This window comes from Centruroides sculpturatus, unplaced genomic scaffold (genome assembly GCF_000671375.1).
Source record: "Centruroides sculpturatus isolate CEXI.00-Female unplaced genomic scaffold, Cexi_2.0 scaffold330, whole genome shotgun sequence".
NCBI classification, from domain to species: Eukaryota; Metazoa; Arthropoda; class Arachnida; order Scorpiones; family Buthidae; genus Centruroides; species Centruroides sculpturatus.
This window is the reverse complement of record NW_019384592.1, coordinates 690,275-708,040: the sequence shown is the minus strand read 5'-3', so window position 1 is coordinate 708,040 and position 17,766 is coordinate 690,275. Positions and strand designations below refer to the sequence as shown.

The following is a 17,766-nucleotide window of genomic DNA, read 5'->3' as shown; positions in this document are numbered from 1 at the left end:
CATAATAAATGTTACAGCAATTACTTAATTTGTATATACAGTAGACCCCCTATAATGGAGATTCCTATTACATGGCGAAAAAATTGCGACAGTATTCGTATAAGGATGCTAAAAGGGACTTGTAAAACGTCGTCACCGACTCGTGTCGCGACAGGATTGGTCGAATCTGGACCAATAGTGGACGAGCAGCTGAACTACTTTCCGCTGTCCAGCACCACGCTACAGAGAGTTTAGGCGGGTAAATTGAGTTTACTATCGTCTGTACAGTATTATATATATATTAGGTACTGTACATATAATTATATATTAATTATATATAAATTAGGTACTGTATATATAATTATATATTAACTTAATTTATTGTAACTTTATTATAATTATATATATACTTTCCGCCGTCCAGCGCCACGCTACGGAGAGTTTAGGCGAGTAAGTTGAGTTTACTATCGTCTGTACAGTATGTAAATTAGGTACCATAAGTCTAATATAGCACTGTAATTTTATACATTTCTTGTGAAAGAAACATTTCTTATTCAACGGTGATTAAAATTATTTCTATTAATGATGTCTCCAAAGTTCAACAAATTTTTTGCAGAAAAATAACTTACCAGAAATCGCTGCCACCGTTTGGTGCGCTGCTCCATGACGAAAACAAGCTTGAGCAATGGCGATGTTGAATGGTGCACACTCGGTAAGTAATCCTACAATGTTTTGTTTATAGCATAGTTTATACGGATTATTCCCAAAAAATTATACATGTTTTGGAAATGTTGAGTCGAATTAGTCTAGAATCGATTAATTTTATGGAAGAAAACCTTTCAAACAGCCATAGTCCGTAAACTTCACACGTGTCGGGCTGTGATTGGCTCATGTATTTAAGGATTCCTACAACGTGAAATTCTTATAGCGTGAAACGTATCTATGCGTTATAGGGGGGTCTACTGTACATTTACAATTTAAATAGTTATTGTTATTATTATCAAGTATATTTGTTAGTCCAATTAAAATCTGGTGGTATTATTTTACGATTATTATATGTTGGGCATAGTTTTTTATGTAATTATAATTCTAGAAACTTGATTGAACATAACAAACATGTTGATATAAGTATAATTTTATATTTATACTTTTTTTGGTGTAGGAATGAAGTTCTGTACTGCAAAATATTTTGACAAAACTGGAGAAGTAACCAAATGAAAGAAGCAGTACACCTCCAGCAATACATTTAATCAACCAAAAGTATTTGACCTTCTTCAGTCAGCACATCAAACTTAAATGAAAAAGAACAAAGGAACATTTGAAAAATATATTAAATGCAATGGTAAATTAAAATGGCATATTAAATGCCAATTTAAAATGAAAAGAATATACAAATGTTCTATTGACTTAGAACATTCTTCTCAATGTTTGATATTCCAACTGAACAAGACCTGTGGAAATAGGTCGAGAACGTTATTAGTTGATTAAATATATTGCAGGCATTATATAAGGTGTACTGCTTCTTTCATTTCATGCTGCTAGATGAAAATGTAACAGGTATGAAATTTAAAATTTTTTATAATAATTTTGTGCTTACACTTTGTCATTTTTTTCCCACTACTATTCTTTGGTATTGACTGTATTTGGCCTGTATGAAAAAAGGTTGGAGAATCCTTCATTAATCCAATTTTAACAGTAAATGTTCTGTATGACTATACAATTGGAGACAGAGATCAGATAACACTTCTGCACAGTGCAGATCAAAGTTAAAACCCTGTTCCAGATCAATCTTTTCTTCTAGAAATTGGTCTAAAGGTAGGCATTTAGGTTGCCTATATTTAGACCAAATTGATTATATAAACATGGCTTTAGTTATGACTTACGAATGCCCTTCTTGTTTATTAAATTCTCATTAAAGATGTTTATATATTATTTTGATCTTTCATCAAAGTAAACAACAGTAGTCTAAGTTTGATCCAATCAAAATGAATAGAAATGTCTTTATTAGCGGAAGTTCAAATTATATGTTAGATGAAAATGTAAGAGGTACTCAAAACAAATGACGATAATGTGCCAAATTCAGCAAGAAAATGAGAGAGGACTTCTATTTGTGCCATCTTGAATATTAATATTTATTGAAAGACATTCCCTAGAAAATGAAATATTTACAAGAATAATTCTAGTACAAAAGCCATAAACTATTTCTTGAATACATATAAGACCACTTGCTATATTGCAGGAGAGCAGACATATACAAATGTATGTCTGTCTTGAGTAATTATATAGAAAAAAACAAGAAAATACTAATGGGATGAACAGGATACTACTCAAAACAAGTGGAAATTATAGTATGGCATATATAAAAATGGGTTTGACATTATCCAATGTATTAACAGACATTAAAAGGAAGGTTGAATAGGAAGTACTGTAGCAATATTAGATGTAATATATATATTTAAGCATATTTTATCATCCAAAGTAGGAATTTCTACCCTTTTCTGTAATCTAATTATTTACAGGCATGGTTTTTATCTGGAACAATTTCTAACAGAGAATAAGTGATTGCATGATCTTGATATTTGAACACACAATTTCAATTTTGATGATGATAAAAATCAATACCAATCCAGGTTAAAGTTGCATTAGAAACAACATCCAATAAAAGTCATATGGTGTTACTCAAAGTATGTGAAAGAAGTGACTTTAAAATTATAACTGATTGTTCTTGCTATATGACAGCTTACGACCATTTCTTCTTCCATCATTACTTGAAAATAGTTCAGAAGTCACATCTATCCTTGGAATTTGTGGTACCTATAAAAATAAAACATAATATAGAGCTAAAACATTACATATAAATCAATGCATATAAAAATAGCTGATTTCACACTATTAGAGAGAAAATTCTAGTCTAATTGCAGTCACTAATGCCCTTAAAATGTTCTCAAAAGAAGGTATGTAAGCAAAAATTCCATGAAATGTTGATATGGCAAGGCTTTATATCTGTATATTGCAGCCTGATGTGTAAATGATTTTGATAAGGGGCCATGAAAATAAGAGCACAACTGGGTAATCTGAACATAATTTTAATAGGATTTTAACTTTTGACAATCCTTCAGAAACCAATAGGCAGTGGACATGCCAAGAAGTAGAGTTTAATATCAACTTCAAATTCTATAACTATATGAAAAGTTTTGAAAAGTTTTGAAGTGAAAGCTGTTTACATGCATCATCAGACAAATGTGAATTTTGTCCATTGGCTCACAAAAGTTCAAATAAGAGAATAGTGTGGGCACCTTCAACATTACCATGAAGATTTTTTCATCATAATATTGCTCTGACAAGATTTGGTGCACTCCTGTGAAATCCAATTGAAGTCAGTATAAACAATGGTGCCTTCAGGGAATGACCAAGGCACTAAACTTCAAATTGTTATCTTGGTGTACAGCATGAGTCAATATAAAAACTATTCTGCTTATTACTTGAACAATCTGGTGCAAGTATCCTCAGTTACACACAGCCATTATTCTGCACAACATAGCAGGTTCTGTGAAAGTCCTGGGAAGTGTTGGAACACTCACAGGACTCTGTTATAGTCATACTCCTCAAACATGTGTTCCAAAAATGAAAAATGTCATTAGAAGAAGACAATCCATCTTTAAATGAAATTCTATATTGATATTGGCAATGGCAATATCCTTGTGAGGAATTGATTCCAAATACTATTTTCTTGGTTTGTTATGTTTCACAAAACAAACTCATCTTGAGGAAACAAAAGGATGAAAAAACCCATCCTTTATTAAAAACTGACAGTTTTGTTCCACCATACCTGCTGTGGCTTACGTCAACAGATCTCGGTTTAAAATGGCTTCAACGATTTGGTCATTAAATCACTATTTTTAATTCACCAAATCACATTTGCTATTGGGAAAATAACAGTGGTGTGCCATCCTTGGAAGCACCACTTTTATTGTATTTTCTAAAATATATATACATATTGTGCGATTATTTTCATATTTTATTATAACAGCATTATGTATCTTATTACAAATTTCTATGCTATGTGAAAAAAATGATAAGATTGCTATTATATATTCGAATACCAGTGGTGGAATGAATGAATAAATCACGAGTAGATTTATAACTGAACCCACCGATAGGAGTTTACTGGTATGTTTTTATGATAGTTCTGTATAATTGACAGGAATTTTTAAAAAAAATCTGTTAAAATATTTGATATATTTATTCTGCTCTCCCATCTTTTATTACTTACAGATTTCAATTTAGTATGACCCATCTATAAGGGGATGCATGGAAAAAACCTGTACAATGTTAAAAAAAATGAACTGTTACTTTGACAACATCATTTACAACTAAATGTAATGAATGAATGCACAAGATATAAAAACCTCTAGAATTTATTTTCCTTAAATTTATGATTTATGTATCCATTGTCATAAAAATTTGTCTTTCCACTACTTTCCCAAGACTCCAAATATTCAAGTATAAAGTAACCGGTTTTGACTTCTCTACTTTAGTAGTAGTTAAATAATTAAGATATTAGGGAATTAGGGACAAAATAAAACCCTACTTAAACAGAAGCTTAACTGAACCAATCTCTAGCCAAGTACAGTGGGGACTGATTTCTTCGTAATATTAGATAATAAAGACAGAAATTTTTCCAGTTCAATGAGAGTGACCAAAAAATTCTAAATTTTGGAAATTTCCATGGACACCTGGTCCTAAAACGAATTAGAAAAGAAATGACAGACAATCTATTAAGTTTAACATATTTAGATTTTTACAGCTATGGTGAGAAATGTTTAAAATGTACAACAACCGTGTCATGTCCTTTGAGATATACTAGTGATGCGACAAGAGGCATTTTACATTGTCAAATCCGGAGGGTGCTGATACTGGTCAGTCTTCGTATATGCCCACATTGCAACCTACTCTGATTCCATTCATTAGCCACCTGTAGGGAGCTGTTGTTTGACTGGGTGGATTGTTTTAAGAAGTAAATAATATTTTATGTTATTTTTATGTATGTTTCTTTAAATATAGCTTTGTAATTATAATTTTCTATGTTCATACAATTGAAGAATATTTTGTACCAGGTATGTACATACATCCACCACACATTTTATTTCACCGAGTAAGTTTTTATTATTTTATTTTTAACTGTAGCCCTTATATCGTGGCTAGTGATTCAGAATGTAATTGTGATATTAAAAATACATTTAGAAGTCTACGGTTTTTACTGGCTTATCGAACAAACGAATGGACCCTATTGCCCCTGAAAGTTGGCTTCTTACAGAAACACAGCTTCCCTATCATCAAATGTCACGTCATGTCACTGGAAAAGGATACTTGCTATTGAGAAAATATTATTATTATGTGTATGATGGGGAATGTAATGCAACATTTGGCACTTAAAAAGTTGTGAAAGAAGAGCCAAGGTGTAATTTCCAGTGGACATTGTGATAAATAGGTGGGTACTTTGAGAAAACTTTGTGTATTAGAGATGGAGATTTAAGTTAGAAGTTAATAGTTTTTATCTGATAAGAAATGCCTCTTAATTATTGTAAAGAAAAATAATAGTTCTGAACAAAGTTGTAACTATTTAACATGCTAGTTAATTGAACAAGTATAGGATAAAAATTACTATTTTAATAATGGAAACTAGCTAATTGTTATAAACTAACTCACTTTTAATTAAATTTCAAAGTCTATTGCAACGTTATTGTTAATCAGCTAAATATAGACAAAAAGGCATTAAGTCCTAATCAAATGTTTAATTAATTATCATACACCACATCAACATTTTGCACTATAACCTAGGATAGTGGATGGCAGTCTGTCATACTTACTGGAGGGAGACAGTTGTAAAAAAACAAACAAAATTGACAGAGTATCAAGAAAGGAATGTACTTTATGTTAATTTTAGGGTTGTAGATACTTTTTACAATATTTAACACCATTAGAAAGCTACTGTGTTGTGCATCAGTTAATTAAAAAAGTTGCAAATTAATACCAGTTGAAGAAGACTTAATTTTTATTGTTGTTGAAATGCATACTGGAGTCTGTTTTTAGTTGTGTTTGAATGCAATTTAATTAAATTAGATAACTAAACATTCATCTAATAGACTACCTACCCCTGCCAGTTTTGCAAGTTTGAGATGTTCCCATTGTGCTCACACAACCTCACTCACAGATAGTAAAATGAGTTATTCAAAAGTAATAAGCACAGCTGTACACTTGTTACTTTTCGCAATTTGCCATAATCGTCGTCTAACAGTCAGATGTTTCGTGATAACATGCAGTAGTTTGCATTAATACCATAATCAGCCAATGTGAGTATATAAATAATATGAGATGACACCTAACGTCTACCTCTAGTGACAAATTATAATAATCATTTAATTAGTTGAATTATAGCCCAATCTTTCAAGACAATCGTTGGTAATTCAATGTGAGTATTTTGGCATTTTTCCTGCATTTTATTACTATCCTAAATATTTTTTATGAAAGATGGATTCAAGAATAGATCAAGAGAAAATTTTGCAGTTTTTGAATGAATTGGACAATGAAACAATTGAAGAGCAGGATGAAATACAAACAAGCTCCAAACAAGAAGATAACTGTGAAGAAGAAATTGATATCCTAACTGATGAAAGTGAGCAAGAATCTGCGTTATCTTCGGATGAGGAACTGAATATTGCTTGCCAAAACTTTAATCGAAGATTTATTATTGACTCTGATGACGATGCTTTGCAGCTACCTGCGCATCAGTAACCACATTCACAACACAATCCATCGCTTGTAATTCATCCCATAAAAATTTCATATATAGTAAGAATAAACACAAATGGTCCACAAATCCACACAGTTCTTGCACTCATACAGCTGCTCGTAATATTATTAACTTTATACCTGTTCCTGTCAATCAAGTTAGAGATATATCAAACCTGCAAGATTTTTTTGTTTCTGAGGAAATGATCAACGACATGGTTTGCTACACCAATGCAGAAATTGATATAAATAGAAGTAAGTACAAAATGGACACCAAGACCATTTCTCATATCTCGACCTATGAAATAAAGGCATTACTGGGTCTCCTTATTCAATCAGCAGAAATGAAAAGCAATCATTTGCCTACAAGAACTTTATTTGACAACAAAAAAAAGTGGTTGCATTTTCAACACTTGTACAGTAGTATCTCAGGATATGAATGTTTCAGTATATGAAATTCGAGCATATTTTTGCTCCACAGTATGAACAAAAACTCACCATACAACGTTACATTAGTTTGCAGTGCCACGGCCATGATCACGTGTTCCTTCTGTTCATCGGTCTCAGTCTGCGTGTTTGCTTCTCACTCAATAATAGGAAATCTTGAGGTATTATCAGAAAGTAACCAATTTTATTGAAAAGAAACATCCCAAAAAGGTTCACACTGGCCGTATTGCTGCTCAGTTTAATGACATTTACCTAAGTCATTTTAGAAACATTTTAAAAAGTAGAAAAAGCCAAACCTCTTTGGATAGACATTTTTACCAAGTGACTTCTATCCAGTGAAAGTGAAGGAAAGAAAGAAAAAAGCCGTGAATAAAAAGTTTAAAAAAATATATAAAACTAAACAATTAGTGTTATCTTATCTAAGTTATTTTTAAGTTATTGTTACATTATGTTATGTAAGTTAAGTTTTAGTATCATTTCCTTTCTCCCTCTCCTCTGCTGTCGTCTATCCTCAAAATTAAAGTGCAAATAAAAGTACAGTAGAGCATCGATTATCCGACCCCCGATTAACTGTCACATCGGTTAACCGAGTGTTCTAGTCGGCAAATTTCAAATGTCCGTTAATGATGTGGCACTACAATATTTGGCTATGTCTTGGCTACTTTAATATTATTTTTGTTAAATTTTTGCGTGTTTTAGCTGGCAACATGGGCTCAACCATAGAAGGGAGGCCAGTATTTAAACAAGACTTCATTTTTAACCTAACCCTCCTTTTCGTATTAGTTCTTTGTTTCGTATAACACGGATTCGCATAACACGGCAATTTTTTGGAACGTAACTACCGTGTTATACGGGTGTTACCTGTATCGTCTTCGCTTCGGCTTTTTTGTTGATCTTGATCAGAAGTATTGGCAACATTTTCATACTATTTATTTTTATCATAAAAAAGTTTTTATGGATGACGAAATAAAACTAAAAATATGTTATTAATTGAAAATTTGCTCTAGTAGGTCGCGTTTGTTCTGTCGAGTACCGAGCGACTTTTTTTCCAGAATTTGTGTTCGAATACCGAATTGTTCGAGTACCGAGATACCGCTGTATTTCGTTCGCCAATTTTACAAATGAACAGTAACATCATCTGATTGATAGGAAAGTTAGGACAAGGAAGAAAAAAATTGCACTATCAGTTTTCATTAAAGTAACTTAAACCTGACGAAAAGCACAAATTAACTTGAAAATTTCAATATTCTAATATCCATGGGTAAAAAAAGAAGAAAAAAATATATCGAATAACGAAGTTCATACTTAAAAATCATGAAATTTTGTACGGAGGATTTCCAAACCCCTGTTAGAACGAAACCGGAAATCGTGTTGTACGGGGGATATCCCCAATTTTCAAACCGTGTTATACGAGGACTACCACTACAGTATAAGCGACAAATAGTTTCACTAGAGGCTGGTCCCTTTTTACTGTGTAGTGTTACAAAATTGTATAGAAGTTCTATTAAAATTTTCATACATAAAAGGTGTCGGGTAGTTAATATTTTCGTTTATATTATATATCAAAATTTGTAGAATCGCTAAATGGTCGGAAAATGATTGCTTTTCCAACCATCATTATTTTGTAATTAATTAACAAACGTATTGAAAATTACAGTGTGTAATACGAATGTTGTTTACATTTCATCAATAATCAGATTAACTTAGGGGACAGACCTTTACCTCATACGATACTACTTGTCTCTTATACTATGATAACACCCCATAAAAATTCCCTGGGTTTTTTGACCCGTCCAAATTTTGATCCCGGATCCCTCAAAGCTATTGGTCAAGCTGTCATCCTTCAATTTATATTACATTTTTATTAAATTGAAGTTTCTTTCTATTAAATTCATTGCTAATAAAAGAAACTGTACAATTTATTTTTGGAAAATGAAGGATTTTGTTTTTGTTCATCTTTGTTACTAATATTTTTAAAAAATTTATGAATACTGTATTAAATTATCTGTAATTTAATGAATATTTTGTTAAATTAGTAAAGTAAATAAGAGAAAATTCCATTAAATAATTTTATTTCTTTATGCATAAACAAAAATAAAACACACAAACTTTCAGAAATTCAGTTAATTGTGATTTATATTTGTTTAGTTAAATATTGGTTATATGAAATATTTTATCAAAGAAAATCATTTTTCTTTAATAAGTTCATTTTTATATAATTAAATTCATATTTTTTTCATAAACTTCTAACCTTTTATCCTATTAGAAAATAAAATACACAATAATTCAGCAAAAAAAAGTTTCTTGGTTGGTTAGTTTTTGAAATATTTTTTGGTATTTCCTTGTGAACCAATGTTAATTTGCTGAACCTCTAAATATATGCAAGAGGTCTTGTCTTGCAAGAGCTAAAAGAGGAGCTCTTCTATAAATGTGTGTAAAGCAAAATGCGCAAAGATTTTAAATGTTTCTGAAGATGAAGGGTCTCAGAAATAATTCCTTTATATGGCCCCACAAACTGCCCAACTGTTACTGTTGTTCCATTTGATTATTTTAATGTTTTCTGTTCTTAGTGGAATAATTTCTGACATTTAGTATTGTACTTTGCATAAAAATTCAAATTTACTTATATATAAAAAAAAGAAAAATATGAAATAAGATTGTTCTGGTGGCTTACTCTAATTAACCCTTCTAAAAACTCCTTGTCATTTGTTAATCTAATTTCTGAAATGGATAATATTCTAACCTTTGATTCATTTTTCCTGTAAAATTGTGAAAATTTTTTGCTGAAATTAAATACATCTTTATCCAATTTTGTTAAAATATAATGACCAACTTTCATTTTATGATTTTTGAGTAGCTAAATTTATAATCTGGCAAATAAACAATGTCTTAATCTTTACTGAAAAATTAACATTTGTATCTTCACTCATATAATAAAAAACATACATTCATTTTATTCTTATGGAAGATGTCCTTAAGGCTCCAGTTTAACCTTAGGGACACCCTTTGATAATAGTTTAGTTTCATCTGTAATAATTATTCCAAGGTATAAAATATCTAATGTTAATGTCAATTAAATACATACAGTGTGCTTCAAAAAAAATGTTAACACTTATATGGAGGTGCGTAGTCAATGCAACAAAAATAGTAAGGTAGTTTGTTTTTTTGAGAACCCCACAATTGTGTCACAACTTCTTAGACAAGATGAAGGCAATCTGCCACTATAAATTTGGCATAATGTTATTTTCATATTTGTGTTTTTTAAAACATTTTTTGAAGTATCCTGTATAAAAAAATTAATCAACTTCGGACCAATTTAAAAATGTAATTTCCTTTATTAAATTTAATAATTTTTAACAACAATACATGTTTAAAAACTCATTTTTAATAAATATATATTTCAATGAAAGACTTGAATAAATAAATCACATAATAAAATTTTTATGTGAAAATAAAATAAATAATATATATTAATATAAATACTAATTATGCCAAACAAATTCAATAAGCATTATACAAAAAAATTTTTTTGATTAAGTATCAGAGTTGTCAAAAATCAACATAACTGTGTTGGTGTCTAGAATTTCTTCGGAAAATATTTTCTGAACTTGTTTTACTTATGGAAGTTTCAGTCAAGTTTACAGATTGTTGAAAGAGTTGAGAAATATGATTTGATGAATCATGTTCATCCAAATTTTTATGTAAATCATTAAGATGTTCAAAATTGTCTTGATAATCAAAACTGTGTGACTTAAACTCATTACATGAACTTTTTATTGGTGATAGCTGCTTGAGAAAATCATTATCTTCAGCACCAAGTGAGGAAGATTGTTGACTGCGTGAGCCAAACAGTTCTTCAATTAAAGTTGATTTTTCTTGATTTTCATTTACATCTCTCTTGTTATTTTTAGATGAAGATGTTTCATAAAAAGAATATTCATTTTCTTCTTTCTCTACATCATTTAAATAAGCTTTTAAATAACCACGTGGCGTACTTGAAGATCTCTTTCTCAACAAGTTTTCAAAATTTTGATTTTCATCCTCATTAGATTCTTCTTTACTTAATGTTTGAGATTCAGTTAGCAGTGCATCTTTTTGATCTTTGTCTGGTTTTATTTCATTAAAGTGATCTGATGTATTATCACTCATAGAGTTAATCCTATCCTCATTTAGTCCTTTAGATTTACCACTGCTAGTTTTTGTTAGGTAGTCATCTAATTTTTCATTTAATTTATATGAAACATTACTACCTGCAGAATTAACTTTATCATCTTCATATTCCTTGCTTTTAGGTCCACTATTAGAAACAGGTCCAAAATGATTAACTTTCTTGTTATCATTAGCCGACATTGAAGAATTTAATCCTCTTGAAGATGTTAACTTAAGATTTAAATCTGAATCATCTAAATTATTATTAATTACAGACTTTTTTTCTGATGAAAACTCAAATAATGACTCTTGTCTGTCTTCAGAAGTTTCTGCTGACAGACATTCATAACTGTCTGTTTTGAATTCACCTTCATTTTCCTTTGTAACATCCTATAAAAATGATATTTTATATAAGTTTATATGATTTTAAATATAATAATTTTAAAAACTAAAATTAAATTTAATTTGTAAAATATTAAAATATAAAATCAAAAATTCCTATTAATGTAAAAAATTACATGTAAAATGCAAATGTATAATTGTATTTTTGGTTTAATGTAATAGACTTTTGTATATTCTTTTAAAAATTTTAATTCTTTATTGTAAAGAATATACAAACATTGGCTTAAAATAATTTTACTTAAATTTGTGACATTATATATTACATGAATATGAAACTTGGACATTAAGAACAAAGATATTAGAAGATTGAAAACAGTACAAATAAGGTTTCTAAGATCTTGGGCAAGATGTAGGTTAATTGATAAAATCAAAATAAAATAAAATTCTTAAAAATTCTTTTTGTTTAAAATGTTTTTTTTTCTTTATAAATTGTTAAGAAATTGTAAATCAGAATTAATTAAAGTGAGAAAAAAGTAACTCTGACTTGATTAAAACAAAGGAACTTGTCATTTTTCATTAGTAGTATCATATTCATATATACAAAAAATTTTTTTAAAAATTCTGGAATAAAATATCATATATGAAAGTTAATATTCTTCAAAAATATTTTTTTTCTACCTTTTAAAAATTTCTATGGGTGTAAATAAAAATGTTAATTCGCAAATAGAGAGATAATTATATACTATTTGTATAATCAAAGATATTTCTCCCTCTCTGTAATTTATAATTTGTATATAAAAAGATGAAAAATGACAATAATATGGATTAACAATGATTATAAAATTTTATTTCATTATAAAAAATTATAATTTTGTCTAATTTAAGAATTATTCTCTAAATTTTTGCTACTTCTTAATAGTTTTGAATTTAAATCAACAATTGTAGACATTAAAAAAATATTTATAAATTCATTCTTACAAAATAAATATTTTAATATAAATAAACTATAATATGAAATTATGCATAGTCATAAAATGTATATAAAATCTAATAACATTGTCTAATGATATAAATAAGTGGCTTGCATTATTTATTTACATTAATGTATATTATGCAGTTAATTAAAGTTAGATGATGTATGATTTCATATGTACAGCAGTCTTTCAAGTAATGTATTTTCAGATAATTAAAATAATATATTTTTAGGTTCCCTAAGCAATATGAAATTTAAAGATATGATGGACAATTCACATTCTATGAAAGATATATACAGTAGCAGTTAACATATTTTTTAAATATATACAGCAACAGTTAATTAATCCAGCATCTACAGATCAGATTGATGCCAGAGTGCTGAAAATGCTGAAATACCAGACATTTTTCTATTTTTGCAAAATTCCATAATTTATATGCTATCTGAATGTTGCAAACATTGTTACTTGTTTTGTACAAGTGTCTGCTGGTCTGTGCTTCTGATTTGTGTATGCATGCTCTTTAACATGTCTGTTGATAATATAATACATGACTATGTGTTAAGATTAATTGAAAAACATGCAAAAACATTAATGAACTCATTATTGCACAAAACCAACATTCATAATGATTTGTGAACATGTAATATTTATTTTTCAAATGTACTTTATTTCCAGAAGAAGTTTTTTTTTATGTAAAAACCATGTGTCTGAATAAATTCCAATTAACAGAACACCTGCATGCTGGATTATTGGCTACTTTTTAGAAAATGCTAGACTACTGGAAATTACAAATTTTATCAAAATACTCTCATTTCTTTTACTTAAACTTTCTTTCATTTCAAATTTCTTTGTCATAATGTTCTGCAAATTTCATCATATTAACATTCTAATATATCATTTCTATGTTAGAATAATTTCTAAGAAATCATTACTTGAATCTTTATTTTTACTATTTAAACTGTTCACATCTTATTTCTTTTCATAAATCTCATAAATAAATTTATCCTTTACTATTCTCATATCTAGTATTAATAAAAATAATTAATCCCTTTCATAACATATAAGAAGTAAACATTAAAAGAATATTTTAGATTTGTAAATTTTTGTCTGAATAGCAAATAATTAAATATCTGAAGACAAAGTCTGTCCAAAAAGGAACCACCATTTATTTATCTCATGTTCCAGACTACACACTTTCTTGGCAACTGACCTTTCTTTTTAGGCTACTGGTGCCAGAAGTTAAAAAGTCCTTTTAAAAACACAAAAAATATCCAATTAAAATTACAAGAATTTCTAAAAAAGGAACTGGTGACATACAGATGTCTTTCTTGCTTCAATCCATACCTTCTTGGGGTGTTAAGGCTTTTATCTACTGGAAATGAGTGCTAGAAAATGGTGGTTCCTTTTTGGACAGAGTGTCTTCAGAAACAGAATATTTTAGAATTTAGTATTATTGTTTGGAACCACATATATTGAAGTTATAAGATTAAACAGCAAACATAAATTTTGTTATTTACTGTAAACAGAAAATTAAAAAAAATTTTTTGAGATATTAAACAAATAGAAAGAGAGACTAAAACTAAGCCAAATTGTTTTTAATAATTACATATTTTGGGACAAATTGACTGATAAATAGAGCTGAAAAATTTAAAAGACATATATCAGATTTTGTATAATGCTAGTATTGATTTTTAAACCAATATTACTAAAGCTAAATAAAATATGTTAATTAAATAATATAAATATTTTATATAACTTTATTAACATTACATTACAACTTTTCGTACAAATGCTATATAGAAACAGCTGAAACTGCAAATAAAATTTTTATTTTTTATATTACAAATCTTAACAGATGATAGAATTTGATAATCTTCACTTAATTTCCAGACAAAGGAACCAATGGAATACAATACATAAATCTCACTAAGAAAAAAAAAACCACTGTAAAAAAGTTGGATTACAGAATATTTAATTGCTAGTCTTATTACTTTTATATAAATGAAATTTTGTGTTATAAAGACGATTACATCAATCGATTATTCATCACTAATATAAAATGATATTGTAATATTTTCTGTTGTTTTTAAACAAACACTTTTAAGGACAGATGAAATGACCTCAAAATTTCAATTTTTTAAAACTTTAATTTCGAGATAACTCATGTATATACAAAAATACAGAAAAGTAGCAAAAATGTATATATATTTTGGTGAAAATTCTGTAATGAGACAGATACTAGGTAAAATTTTTATGGATTTTACTAGATACTAATTCTTGAGAACTGTAAAAAGGTAGAGAAATATCTGAAGCAAACAAAAGAAATTGGAATTTCAAATATATACAATGTATTAACATTGTATGTACTGTATTTGGAAGATTGAATATCTAATAACATTGTAAATTCAAAATACATCATAGAAATTTGATTCAAATATAATTTATTCTATCATACCTCTTCCTGTGACATTTCCAAATGGTTTTTCTTTTCAGCTGATTCATTTAATCTGGATTTTGAATTTGAATTAATAGTCTCAACATCCTTTTTATTTTTTGAAGCCCTACTATTATTATTACTAGGATACTTTAGCAGTCTGTTACTATATATAAAATCTCTCTCTAATTTCAGTTCTTTTTCCTAAACAGAAAAAAAAAATATATATATATAGAATTATTAAAAGTAATATCTCAGTTTATAAATAAAATTTTTTATAACAAAATGTTATGTAGCAGAATCCTGATTATCCAAGATAGTATAGACTGATGCTATCTTAGATAAATGAAAACTCAGATGAATTAAACAGATGGTCACAGCCATTTTGGATTAAAACTTACAAATAAAAGTGATATATCATATAAATCTTTTATAAGTCTCTTTATATACCTTAATTAATTTAATCCTGTATAACAGCAATATGTCTTACATCATTTATTATACAGCTAACACATACAATAGTTGTAAGAATAAAAAATGTGTGTTATCATAATTAAGTTTTAATAGGAATGATTTGACTCACTTTGAAGTTAAATGATAAACAGTAACAGAAACAAAACATCCTGTAATATATGTTTTTGATTTAAACTTTCTTTTATAAATTATAGTATAAGAAATGTAGTGTGTTCACTTACAGGTTCACCTCATACCAAGATTCTACTGCATAATATATATATTATTTGAATATGTAAATTTAATAGTGTAAGTTTAGGTTTATCACTGAAAGACTATTAAGAAAATTAGCAAATTATTTTTTTTAGTAAATGTTCATTAGGAAACTGAATTCCTATTGAAAATTATGTATTTAGATTCATGAAATAGTTATTTTTATAAATTTATATATTCACTTAATACTTTTTCTTTTCTAAAATAATTTTAAATGTATAAATCTTATTTTGTGATGGAATGAGTTTTATTCCTTCCAGAAATTTTGAAATGCAGTATTTATAATAATATACCATTGAAAAATCAATAAAATTATGAATTTAAATTTCTGTTTCAAACATATTCTTTAAACATTCCTATATACATTTAAACAGTAAATTCTCATTAGGGTCAATCTCTGCCTGGGCATGCTGTAAGGGATAATGCTAACCAATAGTTAATCTTTACAAGCATTATACAATTTTGGCTTCAAAGAGAGTTATACTTTCTTTGAAGCCAAATATGGCACTATTACACTATATGTATCATTTTGAAACTGCAATTACTGTTTCTTAGACAATTTTTTAAATTACAGAATTACAGCAAAATGCCAAATTAATTAAAATACACCCCTTGTCAGAAAAGTTCCAAAGCTCACAAAAATAGAAAATTACAATTACCAAGTAATGATCATAGCTCCTGGCAACATAGTCCCCCCCTTAGCTATCTATACAAAATTGCCAGTTTCTGGAGGTCTTGGAAGCAAGCAGAGAAAGCTTCAAGTGTGATGCTTGTTAGCTCATTTGTCACAGTCCACTGGATATCTGTGATATCTTGACGAAACATTGGTTGCTTTTTCACTCATAGAAACAAGAAAAATCACACTTTTCTGCCAAAGGGTTGCAACTGAAAAGGACATTTTGTCAAGCAACTAAAAGGGACACTAAGAGCCTGGACAAAACTTACAGGCTATTAGTGGTTCCTATCCCTCTAAATTAATGTTACTTTTACTAACAAAAATCTTTAATACTGCTTTTCATTAAGAAAAAAAACACTATAGATATTATAGATATTTCATTTGTTAAAAAAAAGCAGCTGCTCACTACTTATACATACTTGTTATATTAGAGTTTCACATTTTAAAGACAAAAATCCTTAAAATAAATGCACAATAAAAGAACAAATAGTACTTTTATACACTATACATATTGCCAGATAACCAAATAAAACTTGCCAATTATAAAATTCTGATTACATCTAATAATATTCTGTATGAAAATAAGGAAAATAGAAACAAGAGAAAATATTTTCTTTTAGAATTACTTTTAATATTTATGGATAGATATTTTCTGATTCAAAATTGTGGAGTTAAACAAAATCTAAAAAAATAATACAAATTTTATAAGTCAAATATCTTACAGATAAAAAATAATGAAAAGATAAAGAATAAATAAAGGATGAGATAAAAACACCAATAAAGAAAAAATTTTTTTAAATAAATGCAATTTAAATAATTAATGAAAAATTAAAACATCAAAAAATATTCTTTACTTTCATTGAAAACAAAAGTTGGAAACTCCACATAGAGAATTGATTGTAACAGTTATAACTGAAACAGTAAATTTTAATTTCATTTTATATAGAAGAATACAAGAAATTACAGTGGTAGAAAATAATAATAATATACATGGATGAATACTGATGTTTGATACTGTAAATCAATGATCAGATGGCAAAAATGATTAAGGTACCAGCCTGCTGCTCTGAGACCAGTTCACAAATTTTCATTCAAGGGTTAAATCTAGATTTGTCAGGTTCCATCCTCATCATCTGGCCCCTGATTTTGTATATGGCTGAGTCTGTAATAGACAAGAAAAAGATCTTAGGGTCTTGAAGGTAAAAAAAAAAGTAATGTAATGTATATTCTAATTTAGAAATGAAATA

At 28.3% G+C, this 17,766-nt stretch overlaps 1 protein-coding gene across 2 annotated transcripts in view; it reads right to left on the bottom strand.

Moving 5' to 3' along the window:
• Positions 1-10,635: 10,635 nt before the first annotated feature.
• The window catches only part of LOC111624792 (lebercilin-like), a 42,646-nt gene continuing 35,515 nt past the window's right edge, over positions 10,636-17,766 (bottom strand). For both annotated transcript variants that reach the window (XM_023367742.1, XM_023367741.1), the window contains 2 exons: positions 15,139-15,321; positions 10,636-11,757 (listed from right to left, as the gene is read on the bottom strand). In XM_023367742.1, the coding sequence (XP_023223510.1) occupies positions 10,768-11,757; positions 15,139-15,321 (1,173 nt within the window). In that variant the 3' untranslated portion in view covers positions 10,636-10,767. The remainder of the gene's footprint in view (positions 11,758-15,138; positions 15,322-17,766) is intronic.